This window comes from Colossoma macropomum, unplaced genomic scaffold (assembly GCF_904425465.1).
Source record: "Colossoma macropomum unplaced genomic scaffold, Colossoma_macropomum, whole genome shotgun sequence".
NCBI lineage: Eukaryota > Metazoa > Chordata > Actinopteri > Characiformes > Serrasalmidae > Colossoma > Colossoma macropomum.
The window spans coordinates 44,101-61,162 of NW_023495958.1; the positions used below are offsets into that span (position 1 = coordinate 44,101).

The following is a 17,062-nucleotide window of genomic DNA, read 5'->3' on the forward strand; positions in this document are numbered from 1 at the left end:
GATCTTTTGCTGAAACTCAGGCTTAAGCAAGTTTAATATCCACTGTGCCTCATAAACACATCTGAGCTGTGTGCTAAATCTCTATTCATTATACACTGACTTATATCTGCCTATGATCAACTCCTGTTCACGCTAATTTTGTATTTGATCCTCCAGCATAAAGTACTGTGTGCAGTCCTGGTTAGGTAATGTATAAGCAGCATGATTCCTTTTATAATAGTTGTAAACTTCACACACATATTGAGCCTATCAATGTCCACATCTGATATTGTACATTTGTGGTCTGAAATGTTAAATCTTTGGTTCAAATATTCTCTGAGCTTGATTAAACGTAAATCTGAAAAAAAAAATTCTTAAATCAATCAAACTTTATTGGTACAAAATATATCACTTTATTACTAGTCTTTTGTTCACACTATTGATTTTTAACAAAGCAATATAAAATTCAAATATGTCTGTGAATAAAATTATGAAAATGAGACTTAATGAAAAACAGTTACACTTCAGTTTGAGAGTCCACTGTAGAGTCAAATGATTGCCCTCTCTCATGTCTACTGAGCGAGGAACAGTGAGCTTTTACATTCTAATGTGTAACTCAACTTTTCCAACTGTAGATAGAGTACTGTCTAAAATCTGAGCCCAGTTCTACTTATTCATGTTCTACCTCATTCTACAGGAACGACAAAGGTGAAAATATATTTACTTACCATAAACATTAACACTGAAACTCCAGACTGACTGATGCCCAGTAATAATCTGTAGTTTATAAACTCCAGAATCTTCTCTGCTGATGTTTGTGATGGTTAAAGATCCACTGTTTCTGTTCAGCTGCAGTCTGTCTCTGAATCTCTCACTGTAATAGTCTGTAATAATCTCGCCTCTACTGATCTGACTGTTCACTATCTTTATATCTACATTCTCAGATCTATAAAACCACAGTATCTGAGCATCACTCTGAACTCCAGTTAATCCAGTATGGATGGTTACAGTGTTTCCCTCCAGCTCCTGCAGTCTGACAACCTCTTCTCCAGCTGAGCACAGCAGACCTGAAACAGTGTAAGTAGATCATATTAGTCTAGACACTCACATACAGAAGTCATGACAGTTAATTTCTGAAGTGACAGACTAAATCAGGTCTTTTCTGTAACACCTTTGAAATTTGAGCCACATTTAGTAGAAGATTACTTGCCTTATGTCTACTATGAAAGAAGTACACTGATCGATCTCTGCAGTTTTCTTAAGTGTACAAAATGTGTACATGTTGTATTTATACTATTAAATACTTTTTAAAATACATTATTTTTTGCATTTGTGAAATCTTTGTGGTGTTTATTTATTTTTTGTTCTTTTTTGCCCTTTTATTACTATTTGAGTACTGCCTATTAGTCACATACCAGCTAATTTTAAATTCACTACACAGCACTGATAAACTGCATTCAGTAACACCTGGTTGCACTTCTTGCTTTACAAAATCTGTCACATCAGACATAATACTGAATAATTTGCCTGAAAAAATTATGAAAAAATCTTAATTGTATGATCCAGAAATTTCTCTTTTGGCTTATGAGAATTCTTCTCAATATAGACCCACTGACCACTGTTAGTAACTACATTTCAGTTCACCACTCGTCTGCCTGATCCTGCTATTCTTCCTTTCATCCCGCCATCATCCTGAACAACCCCACTGAGCTCAATATAGTTTAAACATTCAAGCTTCATAAAACACACTTTATATACAGATCCATAGATCATCATCTAATACAGACACACCTACCTTCAGTTCTGCTCTACTGTATAAAACACATCAACACTCACAGTGACACTGTTTTCTATTAAACACAGAGCAGTAACAGTAAAGACGATCTCTATCAGTGTTCAGTCCGGACTGACCGCACTGTAAGTTCAGAGCTGCTCATTTTCCTGGAATAGTTTCAGTAAAGCAGACTTACAGCAAAGTAGGCAGATAACTTGAACAGTCTTGAATATCGTGAACATTTTAATGTGTCATTTTAAACAACAAGCTACATCAGCTAACTCCTGTAAATCTTCTGCTCAGCTTCCTAAAAGAATAAAGTGCTGATGCGCATGTGCTGGGGTGGGCAGGGCATGTCCATGCCTATGCTGCACTGTGCAAAGACTTGTGTTAAACAATATAGCTAGATTACAATGGAGAGTTATAAAGTATGTCCTGTATTCAACTATCTAACAATAAACAAAGAAAAAAACAATAAAATTTCTCAGTTTGAACATTTCATGTTGTCTTTGTACTATTTTTATTTAAAAATAGGGGTTTCATGATTTATACCTCGTTTTTTATTTTTAATATATTTTATGATGTCATTTTTAGGTCCACTGATCATTATAATGAATAGCTGCCAGTGGCACAGCTGCTTCATAGTTTCTATTTATGGCTGCAGTTTTAAACTTACATCAGGAAAAGTGATCTCCTTAAATGTTTAAAGAACTGAAGAACTTCACTTTCGTTGTCCTGATATACGTTTTAGATACACTGAGGCCTCATTTTAAGCTAAAGCCCACCACTTCCGTTTTAATGTGTGAGTCTGGGGGCCTGCTGACTGCTGTCACTGTGACTAAAGTGCACCAACCACAGACATAAAGCACTGTGCAAAAAGTAAAAGACCACCTCTCATTCATTTATTTTCCTGTCAACCCAGCTATTAAGTACAAAGTTATTCATCTATCAAGAGATATAAAATAAGTGAAAAAACAGGAGTTTTAAAAACCAGAGTTCATTAAATGATTAAAAGATACAGAGAAAATAGGGCCTCTAACATGAGTGTCTAAAATGAGAAAGATATATTGTCCATCAGTGTGGCCGTATATGGTCTGATAATATGTAGTAAATGTAATTTGATAGACTACATTTCTAACCTATCTGTTAGGCTGTGTTTTTTTTATTCAGTGAAGTTTTAAGCCTTGCTTATATAAAACACAATGCTGTGTTTTCATGGGTCATGTCTGTGATTTATGGCGGGGTTTAATTAATCACCAACTAATAAGAGTCAGTTTTTGCTTTTGTAATCTAATAGGCTGCTGGTCTGAGACTTACAATAGAAAATAAACATTGTGTGGTTTGATTATTCATCCATCACATATTCAGTATCTGTTGTTCTTTCCACAGTGTAAGTTCAGCAGTCTGACATATGCAGTGAACAGGTGAGTGAGCTAGAATAATAATAGTGAAAATGAGCTATTAATTTTATAAATACATGTTATCTGGGAAATCCCTAGATACTGAAATAGACGTTTCTATTTTGTGTTTTTGTGATGTTAGTTCTTAGATGCGAACTATCAGGATGACATACTGCTCTTCATTTTACTGGTCAGCCTTTATTTGCATTTAATTCTCCTAAAAAACACAAAGAGAATGGTGCTTCTGTGGCTTTACTGTCAAGTTTCTTATTTTTAATGGTTTCCTCTAGAGCAGTGTTTCCCAACCAGGTCCTCAGGGCCCCCCAGATGGTCCACATTTTGTTATAAGTGTAATAAGTTGAAAACCAAACAAGAGCCAACCAACAGCTCTGTTACCCCACTCAAACAATGAGCAGGCCTACATTACCTAATCAACCAACCTGTAGACCTACATGTCAAGCAGCTAATACAGGCCTGGACTCTTGGGGTGATTTAGTGGGACAATGCTCCACTAGTCATCAAACCCATTACTTTTTATACAAGCTTCTATACAAGCAGACAGGACACTGCACTAAACTGCACTCTGCCTCTGCTTGTGGCAAGGGCCCAATATGCTGCACCCTCCCTCACTCATTTGAGGTTTTCAGATGCCCCACTCATGAGTTTTGGAGCTGGGCTTGAGCTACACTATTATGATCTTTTTCAAGACGACTCAGTGGGTCACAGTTTGTGATTCTTATCTAAATATGCCATCAATACAGAAAACATTGGCTAACAGTCTACCCAAATTGACTGTTGTACACTTATGTTCAATATGTTCTACCGTGCCCTTCTTAGTCAGCATGTGTGATAATGTCCAGGCTGAGTCGAGAGTCAGGGGATTTGCTACTTAAAGAACTACTGCATTAGAAAGCCAAAAAAAGTATAGAGGATAGGATTTACACATTTTAAAGCAAATTAACTCTCAATTTTGTTCATTCATTTTTCTGGTTGAAATAGATTTTGTGACTGTAGGGTCAGAGGCCCCTGAGCTTCAGCCCAAAAAAGCCTGTATGTTGATCCGTCTGTGGCTGAAGTCGTGTCGTTCTCCCCCATTACATACATATCAACTCTCAGAGACTTTTTTATTAATTGTATTTATTTGGTTAGTATCATGAGCTGTTGTTACTCTTATTACAAATGTTGCTGTACTGAACCACTGCATGAGCTTAGTTACTTGATCTTTATGGATTCTTAAAGTTTACCTAATGATGTAACCTGTTGATAGTGGAATAACACTAACACAAACACTAACACTCGTTTTTAAATAGACTTTCGAGTCTGAATAACATCCAATATTTCCCTGGGATTCCACCCAAATAGTGATCCACTGAGGCCTTAGGCACCTCACAGCCTGCAAACAGGGGCTCCAACCACTCATTTGAATTTCGGCAGTGTTTGTATACAAATTTAGGAACCGTAGTTTAAAGGGGTTTTATTAAAGCATTTCATCAGCCTGTCAGTCTGTTCGTGGCAAACACTCAATATCTGCTTAATATCTACATAAAAGGGTTTAGTGTCATCTGCTGACGCATTCCCAATTATACTGTTACAAAGCGGAAGTCAGGGCAGAGCTACCTTTTACCTTTTAGCCTTTTTCTTAATGGGAAGTTGTAATGGGGCTATACAGGAGCCCACAAGTCCTTACTGATTGTGCACTTTATCTCTTTATCATTTTAGTATTTAAGATAATGACTGATTTACTCATCAATGGTAAAACAGTTTACCGTGAAACAGATTTTGAACAGCAGAGAATGTTGTTATTGTGAAACTGTAAAGGTATAAAATTGTTTAAGTTCATTTGTCCACAATAATAATAAAAGAAGAGCAGACCTCTGTGTGTTAAAATAAACACGAGATGAACAAAAAAGCTCTGCCTTGACTAATCTTATCAACTGCTTCTTCCTTCTCCACTGAAACGAGCCACAGGAGGTTTGAGAATTTCTCAATGTTGCTGTTTGTTTTTCATGATTTTGTCCTTACCAACTTTAATGTTGCTAGTCTAAGTAACTATGAAAATGTGCAGACATTGGTGCTTGATTAAAGGAGCTTCCAACAAGTCTAGGTAGATACAACTCTGCCCCAAAGCGACAGGATCACATAGCATCAGCTTTTAACGTAAAATTTATTTTTTTTTGTTCATTTTTTAAATTTATTTTTTAGCAGGTACTAATACTGTTTCACCTCTCACGATATCTGCATCAGTAAAAGTAGCATAGTCAGATCATTAAACAAACACAAGTCTAAAAGATGTCATTCCTCTATCATTTACAGGCTTACAAAAGTCTACACTGGTTGTCTTTTCATTCAAAAATTCATAGCCATATGGACACAGCTTAAGTACAGAAATGGAGTAAATGTTTAGAACTTGAACAAGCGGTCACTGTTACAATTTACAGGATAAAGCAAACAACAAAAATCATTTTTTTAATGTGAAAATGGACAAACTGATGCAAAAATACAGATCTAGGTGCGCCCAAGGTGCGCCCAAGAAGCTCAAATACAAATTCAGGAAAAGCTTATTGTTTAGCCTGTTGCACTCACTATCAGCGAGCTTCTGTCCTTGGTATTTTTAATTAATCAGAGCTACAGCAACGTTCTGCCTCAGAGTGGCACTGTAGCAAACTGGTTCACACAGTTGGTCGTTCATAGCCTAAAAACTGTAACTATTCCTCGGGTCCCTCTTTAAAAAAAAAACCTTACAATGTGTTGTAGTATATTTGTCAATTTGACAGTGTGAAGGAAACTGTGAATTGTTACTCATTTCTCAAACCAAAGGCAGAAAAGCAAATGCGTAAGATCTGAGTTAATGTGTTGAAGAGCTCAATACTAAACTAGAAAAGAGCTTTTCGAGAAGAAGAATTTTTAAACCAAACATTTTGTTGCCACTGAAGCTAGCATCAGCGCCACTATGAGTGAATGAGTTAGCAGCTAGCCACGCTGGAGTAGCCAGCCAACATGGGACCCCCCCGAATACCAGGAGTCTTTCACACACTGGTTACATCCTTTTAGCTGAGTACACCACCAACGTGCAATGGTCTTCTGCCACTCCGATGCTGTTTCTTCTGTAAAACACAGCAGTGTGTTTCAGTTAAAAAAAGAAATTAATAAATAAAAAATAGTAACATAACACTAATAACAGCCTACTGATAAGGCATAATAAAAAATTATCTTGTTTTGCTTCTGTACCTTTTGCTTTGTTTTTAACCTTAAAATGGCTGTAACTTTAATGTTGCTTCTGAAAAAACCCTTGAAACTTCAGGCCCACCAGTGGGCCCTGGCCATTTAAGGGATTAAATTCTGCACATTTCTCCTTAGATTACTCTGGAATCTGTTGTGGTCATTACCTACTACCAGTGCCTCACCTTCATTGCCACACTCACCTTTGGTTTGACAACAATTACAAATTATTTTGTGTCTAAGATTTTCAAAGCAATTAAAGAAAGAGTGCATTTGGTATAGGTTTCTATGCGAACTTTAGCCAAAAGAAGTCTGAGGAGTTTCTGGACATTATTGATATGTGGGCTTTGTACAGTTATACAGTATTTACAGTATTTGTAAATGCAGTGACAAACTGTTTTTTCACTTGAAAAAGGTTTTTCAAATTTTTCCCAAGCCCACATTGTTATTGTCATTACAGAAGTATGTGTTGAGAAACATTGCTCTTAAACTCTTGATCTATTCGCTTATGCAATGTGGTGACTGAGTCTTTTGGGAAACCATTATAGCATCACCTGCTACCTATTCACTTGTTTTCCTGTGGAATCTTGAAAACAGGTGTCATTCCTGTCTTACATTGCTGCTGTTCCAAGGTTTTTGGAAAAGTGATGCAGGCATTAAATTTGAAACTTATATTTACAAAAAAATTCACCAAAGTTCACTGTATAAAATATTAAATATGTCTTTTGTGCTGTTCTCAATTAAATACCTGGACAAGACAGTTTTATTCTTTACTACTTTCTGTTTTTGTTGCAGTTTTTTCACAGCTTTATGTAAATGTAGCTCCGCATTTCTAATGGTGTGCTCTGCCTGGTCCAACTTGTTCCAGTTTACTAGTAAAGTCATGGAATGTTTATTGGCTCCACTCTAAACTGTCTAGAAGCAGAACTCTAACAAAAAATAAAAATAAAAATAACAGCAAACTACATCACAGTGCTCCTGCATTCTGTTGTTCAAATGTGGTGAGAAAAGATCTAAAGTGGTTTATGTTCCAATGTCTGTTAAAACACCCAGACTGGTTGCCACATCATGCTTTTGTGGCCAATTCACTAAAACAAAATTAATTCAATGATTTAGCAGTGTGTCCTAATACTTTGGTCCATATATTATACCTTTCATTCTTATCAAGAGTACAGATTAAGACTCACAAGACTATGAAATCATACTCCACACTTCAGATGTCCAATTTTGATGTTGGTGTTGAAATTTTCTTCTTTTTTATCTGTTTAATTTTCTCAGTAACAGCTTCTTAACAGCTTCTTGACAGCTATACATCCATTCAGATGGTTTTGGTGGTCTTCCATGTCAAGCATGGCTGTTACCAATTTTCTCTATCTTTATCTATTTATAGTTTTGAACTTGTTTTCTTTTTTCATTTAATTTTTTTTTCCTTTTTTAATGAAAATGGACTGTCTAATCTCTCTCTCGTGGCTTCATGGAATTTCACAGTGATGATCTTCATCATCATATAATCTAAGCTGCTTATGTTCCTGGACAGCCAACCATGTGCACAATTCTTAGCCAATAAAATATAGCAATTTAACACCTGGCCTATCAGAGCAGGGGTGCACAACTCCTGTCCTAGAGAGCCAGTCTCCAGCACAGCTTGGAGGTCTCCCTACTCAAACACTAAACCTGCCAATTAACATATGAGTGTGTTTCAGCAGGTACATCACCAAACTGTGCTGGACACCAGCCCTAAAGTACTGGAGTTGTTGGAGTTTTATAATGTCTCAGTTGGCTCGAGTAAGTAATTAGTACCTCACTGTTCTTTCATATCTACTTACTCTTTATGGTTAAGATACAGGAGGACTGAACGCAGAAGTCCCATGAGTTTCATTAATAGACTTTATCATGTAGGTAACAACACTTGGCCTTAACAAAACTGAAAACTATCTCAGAAAGGTTAGAAAAGGAGCATCATGGTAATAAAGTTCATGTTTACAGCTTTATTTCCAAATATTATTTCGTTCAGTGCTGTAAAATACATAGAATACTTGAAATATGTGAAAGTGTAAAGAAGCCAATCGTGCCACTGTACTACTGAACAAAGCACACCACTGTACAGATCAATGTCCTGCCCCAGATACAGAAACCCACAGACTCCATTATGAGTTTCAGAGCTGCATTAAGATCCTGCACTGACTGTGCATGCAGAGGCACTGGGGGTCTAAACGCAGTTGAGACAACCTCATAAATCTTACAGTGATTTAAGGTGCTTTAACAGAATTGGCCTCCTTTCTGTCTTTTTTAGTGTCTTTTTGACAAATGAATCTAGATAGTTGAAGGTTGTTTTCATGTAGAAGAAATATTACAATTATATGCAAATTTAAAATTAAGCTTTTAAGAGTTGGGGATCGATAAAAAGAGTGGAGTTTGATTTAGAGCAAGCAGTTTGAGATGTTTAGGCCTTCTTACCTTCCTTTAACCAACCGCCACTCTATGTGAGTCTATATATGTGCATGTGATCACTTCTTCATGTCTTCTGTTCCATTCTTTACTTTGAACATCTCTGTTTAAAGGAACATCATGATGACAACAAGAATCACTACAAAAATGTCCTCAAGCTCAAAAATATTATAAAAAGGTGAACCTGAACTGACAGTGTGTTTGCTTCCTTTCACACTTTCTTTTAATTTGTTCACACATTACCCACAAATCCCCACCACTTCCCTTTGACCTGTGATGTGTGAAGTCATTGAATGTTTGGGTGCATTTGAGAGTGATATGAGCTCATACAGTACTGTACTAAGCAAAAGAAAGTTATTCATTTTACAGTGTCAAGAGTAAACAAAGAAAGCATGTATTCAAATGAAAATGAGTGGAAGCTTCAACAACTAACATTTTGCCTGTATTACAGTTTCCGTTCTTTTAGAGAAACTTGCTTTCAGTTTTTCAAAGGAATCTGCTTTTAGGCTTTCTTCTTCCTTATGCTTCTATTGAAATTCAATAACTTGTACATAATGGTCATTTTGGCTGAAACCTAAATAAACGAAGGGTCGTCTCTAACTTTGTACTTGTACAGAATTAGTGATTTAAATTGTAACTTACACTGAACACAATGGTTTGATGTTCTTTCTCTGTGAATAATAAGCTGCAACTCCAGCTCCATTAATTTGTAAGAAACAAGAACAAATGCTCGGTGAGAGTTAATCCTCAGCTCATGCTGTGTATTATATCCCTCATGATCCAGCCCCACCCTGTTTTTTGGCTGCACATCTGTGGACTTTTCAACATGAACATTTACTTGTATAAATAGTTCCACAACTACGTGAACATACATACGCACACGCACATACCTACATACATACACACTACAGACATATACACATAATACAAATTAGCACCTTGAGTGTTTAAGGTGGAAGTAACTTCAGGCTCCTGTAGATGGTGTTGCATGAGGATGATCAGGTACCTGCGGGGTGTGCAGCGGGATTCATAGACTGAGAAAAGGTGGTACAGTGCAGTGAATGTGCAGTTGAGGTGTGGAAAATGGGTCACAAAACACATGTTAATGATGGGCAAAAAGGAGTGATTGCATTTGGGCATGCCAAAGGCCATAGTAGGAGGGAAGTAGCTGAGGTTTTGAAGTTTACGGTCATACAGGTCTTCCAGCAGTGGCAAAAATCCAAATCTACAGGAAATTCATGTCAGAATTGTGGCAGAAAGACAAAACTGACAGATAGGGACTGCCGGTGTGTTTCACAGCTTGTGAATAAAAACCGTTTCAATTCCAGGCAAGAATTCCTTCTAGAAGTCAACACAAGTCCTTCACAACCAATTTCTGAAGGAACACTCCACAGGGAACTGCATACCATGAACATATAGAGCAGAGTGCTCACAAATTTGCCAGGTTACAGTGGCAGAAGAGACACAAAAACTGGACTGTTCATAACTGGAAACAAATGAATCTTGTTTCTGCCTGTGTGTAAATGATGCCAGGCCTTACGTTCATCATAGACCTCAGGAAGCCTTAAATGAGGACTGTGTGCAAGATGTGGCTCAAGCTGGAGGAGCTCTGTGATGTTCTGGGAGTGTTTTAATTATACAGAAATGGGTCCTTGGGTTAAGGTGACAGTAAATTTGAACAACAGTGCCTACACTGAGCAGGTTTTGCCTTTTGCTCATCATCTTACTGAGGAACATAACATTTCTATCCCTGTATTCCAAGATAAAAGTTCTCGTGTTCACAGGGCTACAAATGTGACTGATTGGCATGATGAACATTCAGGAGCATTCACACATCTGGACTGGCCGGCAAAATCCCCAGATTCGAATCCTCTTGAAAATCTGTGGGACCACCTGAAACAAGTAAGATGCCAGGGAAGGCATCCACAAAATCTGGCCAAACTGCGCAATTCTTTGCTGAAAGAATGACTGAACATTGATGTCGCCTACATCCAGAAACTTGTCCAGTCCATGCCAAATAAAATTGCAGCTGTTATTCATGCTCGTGAAGGTACTACATGCTGTTAGGTATGTTTCAGACACAGATGACAGCAACGTTGCTTAGATTACTTAAAATAACATCATACCTGGATAAGTACTAGGTTTAACATGTAAAAACTTTCATAGACATTAAAAGTGCTCTTCATTTGATCATTTCATTTGGTTATTATTATGAATTTCTACTGTGCATAGGCTTAACATTACCCTTCATTGATTATTGTGAATTAATGATTAATAGTTTTGTTTTGCTTGACTTTCATATTTTCTTTTTGCTCACTTGGGTTGGTTATAGACTTTGTCATACTATTATTGGCAACTTTAGATTTGGAAGTGCTTTGTAAGCGATGAAAGCCTGTGCCAAGGGGTTAAAATAAATTAATTATTAAGAGCTAGAAAATAGGTTGATATGTACAAAATATGCAGACAGCACAAGCTCTGTTGTAAAATGGGTAACTGAAGAAGCACAAAGCACCAGTTAAATAAAGTTTTATTAATAGTATTTGTTAATTATAAAAGTTACAGCATCTTATTAGGAGAACTTTTACAGTGGGCTTCCAGTGAATGTGAGCTCTAAAATATCTGCACAAATACAAATAGCGCCATCTGCTGATCAGTTACCACTTCTTCAAGTTATTGAAGTTGTTACACCCTGACTAGTTACATTACTAACAGATAAAGAAGACAGAACAAATGAACATCAACAGTTAATTTATTTCCTTTCAACAGCACAAACTGTTTCTCTGTATACTTTGTTAGCCCCTTTTGACCCTGTTCTTCAAGGGTCAGAACCCCACAGGTCCACTTCAAAGCAGGTGTTATTTGGGTGGCGCATCATTCTCAGTACTGACATAGTAGCATGTTAGTGTGTGTTGCAGTGGTACATGTGGATCAGCCACAGACTCTGATCATCTGGTGCCCAGGGTGCTTTGCATCAATAATACATTGTACCCTTGTTAACAGCTAATTACAGCTTCAGCTCCACCTGAGACATTTATTTACGTCTTAGAAGCTGCTGAGCTCTTAACACACGTTCACTCACTTCCTTTCTGAACGGTGACAGTAGATGAGAGTCTGTATCACTCACCTCTACTGAGTGAGAGCACAGTGAGAGCTGAACAGCACAGAAACTCCACAACATGCTTAAAGAATGGATTCCAGCAGGAGAGCCTTCATCTGTTTAATCATCTACACCACAGGTGAGCATCTTTTCTAATATCCAAAGGTTGATAGTCACGGGTCATTCTCAAGTGTACTTGCGTCAATGGAATAATAATTCATGTAGAAATAGTAGCCGAGCCGAAAACAATGTTAAAATATATCAGGTCTAAATATGTTCCATAAATAACTACAGTGGAACTTTAGTTCATCCAGAATCTTTTTTGGGTTCCATCTGGCCTAAAATGAAATGTTAAAACTAAAAGTGAGAGTTGGGAGAAACTAACTGATCAGAGTTAATTACTAACTGAAAGAAGATTCCTCAGAAGCAAAAGGTTTATCATTGGGCAATACTAATTTAAACTGAGCTGCTTATAAAGCAGTGAGAGTGGTCAGTCCTTAACTGCTGTATATGTAACCATACTGTGTTAAACAGTAGCAGCTTTATTGATTTTATTTTAAAAATATCTCACACAATCATTAATTAATCATCTTATATTCTCCATTTGTGCCAGACATGAATTTTGAAACATATGGAATATATGCCAGTATTTTGGAGCTATTTTGATGTAAAATGAACAAGGTTTAGTAGTCGGATTATTCAGTCCTCAACTGAAAAAAATCTAAAATTCAGAAGTCGTTGGCTCTATAAACACTGCACTGTTAGAGTCAACTACTCATTAGAAATCACAAAGTGTGAATGTAGGAACAAAGTGTGTTTAGAGTCTCTTTCTGCTGCAGCACTGCCCGTTTCCTTTGTGGGCTCTGTGGTCAGTGACCCTTCAGAGTAACTAGGGTGCATGTATAATGTTTAGTTAAAGTGTTAGCAAAGGTGACAAGAGTTGAAGATCACTGTCACACCAAAATCTCCTTTTTAAATTTGTGCTCCGTTTTAAAAGTATCAGCTGCTCTTCACACTTTGTGAACATTTCATGATTAATGAACAAACAGAAATTGTCCAGAATTGCTAAAAAATATAATTACATTAACTTGAAGTTATGAAAGTTAGGAACACTTTCATATACAGTGGCTCTGCTGAATGTGAATCAGTCAGTTTTGTCAAAACTAAGAGTTACTGATAAGTTGGTAAAAGATCAATGGCGTGTGAAGCAGTGATGTTTGACATACCAGCCAATGTGTAAATATAAAACTCAGTAGATGGTGCTGTAGAGCTGTGGTCTCCAGCTCTCCTCCTGGAGAGCAACTTAGCAGAGTTTAGTTCCAACCTGTATCCAATAAGCTGCTCCACCCCTTACTTAACTCTAATACATCTGATCCAACCAATCAGGGACTTGGGAAGAGGTTGATTATCTGGAGCAGGTGTGGCAAATTTTGTTTGGAACTAGGCTCTGCAGGGAGGCAGCTCTTCAGGAGGAGGGTTGGAGACCCCTGCTCTAGAGTAACAGGCCTGATGCATTTTAAACTCCTTATACCAGGGGTCAACAATATGCGCAACATTGTTCTAACACAGTTTTTAACAATAAATAGTCTTGAAAGCTGGAGTTAATATATAACTACTAATTCACCCTTTAACCCTGAAAATTGGCATGCAGACTGCTGGTCACCATAGCAACACAGACAACAGTCTCGCCTAGCTAGCAGCTAACAAAACGGCAAAGAGAAAGACTTTAATAGAGGCTTGCTATTCATTTATAAGCACTGCAGCTCATTTCCTGATACGTTTAATCTGCAACGCACACTTCTTATTCCAGTTCTGCTGTTCCACATTAAATGGTGCAGCAGTTACTTTCTGGTGCCATTTAAGGTGGAACAGGAAAATTAGAACAAGAAGCTGGCAAATGAGAAGTTGACTTCAGCCTCGTAAAACGTCGAACATTGAGAGAAATTTTACAAGATACCATTCTACTTTCCCAAAAAGTTTCCTGCGGAGATGCGAGAAAAGCAGATATAGCTAAGCTTAAGCACAGCTAAGTAAGTCTGTGTTTTTGTTTATATTATATTTTTTAGCCTGTACTAGTACATTAGCACATGCTGACACATATTTACAACCAAGATGGTAAAATGGATATAAAATATTGCAGCTCCCAAGGTTGTTTGGTTTTTGTTGAGAGGACAAAATGGCTCTTCTTAACATTTGAGTTACTGACCCCTGCCTTATACACATCATGCTTATAAGAAAAGCACATTATAATAATATCAGTTATTTTACTCTCACAGCACATTTAAAGAATAATTTGGTCAAAGCACAGATTTTAAACTTTACCTTCGTATGTATGTTTTTGTAAATAAGAGATTTTATTACGATCTGCACAGAACATTATTTGGAAAGAAAACAACCTTTACATATTTCTCATTGTTTAACTTAAAAAGCAAAAAAGAAAAGTCATAAATGCAGACTCAGTCCTATCAATGCCGAATGCAAACTGAATGTAAAAGTTATGTAACTAACTAGTTAATCATGTAATTGTGTAATTACATTTAAACAGAAGTCAAAAAAGACAATAACTCTAGACTTCTAAAGGTGGAGTGAGAAATTACTTCCATCATTTCAGTCTAGGCACGTTTCCTTAATGTGTTAGTTTTTCTTATAAAGTACATGGCTGCTCATTTCTTTAAGAAAACTGTAAAAAGCAGTGTTCTTCCTTCATAGTAGACACATAGCAAGTAGTCTGCTGTACCTCAACTAAATGTGGATTAAATTCAAAGGGTTGCATAAAAGACCTGATGTAGTCCAAGTTCAGTCACTTTTTTGAACTATCTGAGATAGTGGCTTCAGAAATGAACTGATAATGAATATCCTCTGTATGTGAATGTGTAGACAAATATTATCTATTTACACTGTTTCAGGTCTGCTGTGCTCAGCTGGAGAAGAGGTTGTCAGACTGCAGGAGCTGGAGGGAAACACTGTAACCATCCATACTGGATTAACTGGAGTTCAGAGTGATGCTCACATACTGTGGTTTTATGGACCTGAGAATGCAGATATAAAGATAGTGAACAGTCAGATCATTAGAGGAGAGATTATTACAGACTATGACAGTGAGAGATTCAGAGACAGACTGCAGCTGAACAGAAACAGTGGATCTTTAACCATCACAAACATCAGCAGAGAAGATTCTGGAGTTTATAAACTACACATAATTACAGGAAGTATCTCAGTCTGGAGTTTCAGTGTTGATGTCTATGGTGAGTAAATATTACATTGTAGTCTATAGACTGAGGTAGAAGATGAATTAGCAGAACTGGATTCAGACTGTAAAACAGTATTGATCTTACCATTTGGGAAAGTTGTTTCTTCAGGATTTTTTAAGCCCTGTTTTAACTCCTTAAACCTCAGTGGTCTGTTTGTGAGTCTGCGCTTCCATTTTTTGGACATTTTGTACTGTTGTTGATGTTTGTACCGTTCGTAGTTAAGGGTATTTTCAGCCGTGTTAGTGGTTATATTTCTGTGTGTAACTTCTCCAGTGCTGTTTTTTTGTTTTAATGTTTTGTTTTGTATTTTACAGCTCCAGTATCAAAACCAGTCATAAGAAATCAACCTGAAAAAAGAGAGTCATGTTCTCCTCTGTGCTCTATGGAGAATGGGAAGGATGTGAGTTTGTCCTGGTATGATGAGAAAGAGAGAATCTCCAGCATCAGTAGCTCAGATTCCAGTGAACGTCTTCATCTTCCTCTGAATATAACTAACCCAGAATGTTCTACTTACACCTGTGTAGCTGCTAATCCAGTTAGCAAACAGACAGCCAAGCTCAACATTACAGAACGCTGTTATAACAACACAGGTAGATTAAAATCATTATTACTCTGATTTTGCATCATGTTTGTTACTAAATGAAAGGCATTCTAATCAGAGGTGGCTCAAATTATGAATCTGTCTCAAAACCAAGAAACTACAGAAGCGGTTAATATTGCTCTGTTAGAGACATATAAGTAAGGCAAATAACATAATTCTTATTAAGGCAGTAACTATAATGTTATACAAAAGTGTACAGGGGTGCTTGAAAATGTGTGAACCCTTTAGAATTTTATATATTTCTATTAATTTGACCTAAAACTTCATCGGATTTTGAAAGAGGATAACCAAATTAAATAAATGAGTCAAAAATATTAGACTTGGTCATGATCCAATATTACATATCTGTGAGTGGCAAAAGTATGTGAACCTTTGCTTTCAGTATCTGGTGTGACCCCCTTGTGCAGCAATGACTGCAACTAAACGTTTCTGTTAACTGTTAATTAGTCCTGCACATTGGCTTGAGGAATTCTAGCCAAAAATAGCTTCAACTCTGTTATGTTGATGGGTTTTCTCCTGCTTGCTTCAGGTCCTTCCACAACATTTCTATAGAATTAAGGTCAGGACTTTGACTTTGCCATTCTAAAACATTGCCCTTATTTGATATATCTATATCTATGTACATCAAACAGCTCTATGTATGAGCTGGTCAGGAACCATCATACTATGTTGTATTATATGAGAGTGCTGCTTTTGTTGTTTGACAGTGCTGTCACTGACGCTGAGGAGCCTTTGTTTTAATATATAATCCAGTTTTTGACCTGAATGATCAGCACACATTCTTCTGTCAAAGATGTTTATCTGCAAAAGCGAGTTCTAGGTGGCTTTTAAAGTTAGAAATCTGAATATTGATGTGCATGATCATACATTTTGGAGTTGTCCCTTCAAAACACACATTCTTTCTTTTTTTCTTGGTCAGGCTTATCCAGTGTCCACTGCTGTGGCTCAATTGAGTTTGTGGTCCGACTGGTTCTCTCCGCTGTGGTGGTCCTGGCCACCATCTCCATCCTGCTTTATCACTGCACATCCAGATCAGTTTCAGATGGAGGACTGAATAGAAAACGTCACCACTAACAAACTTCTGATGTTCTTCTCATAGCAGAACACAAAAGACCAGACTGTATGTAAAAATGCTTGGAACTGAATAGAACTGAAAACAGAAAATGCCATAATGTTCATCTTCTCTCTTACTTAAAGGAACAACATTTAATATTGACAGCAAGTGTTTAAATAGGTACTGCAGTTCAAATTCAAAATACTGGAGAGAGTTCTCTTCGCCCACCACCTCCTCCC

General features: G+C 37.1%; 1 protein-coding gene across 1 annotated transcript; it reads left to right on the plus strand.

The window, feature by feature from the left end:
* The first annotated feature begins 10,814 nt into the window (after positions 1–10,814).
* Positions 10,815–16,843, plus strand: LOC118803751 (CD48 antigen-like). The gene is made up of 5 exons (XM_036564239.1): positions 10,815–10,887; positions 11,821–12,056; positions 14,824–15,162; positions 15,483–15,758; positions 16,689–16,843. Exons 2-5 carry the CDS (start codon positions 12,008–12,010, stop codon positions 16,841–16,843), a joined length of 819 nt encoding a protein of 272 aa, XP_036420132.1. The 5' UTR covers positions 10,815–10,887; positions 11,821–12,007.
* The last annotated feature ends 219 nt before the right edge of the window (positions 16,844–17,062 follow it).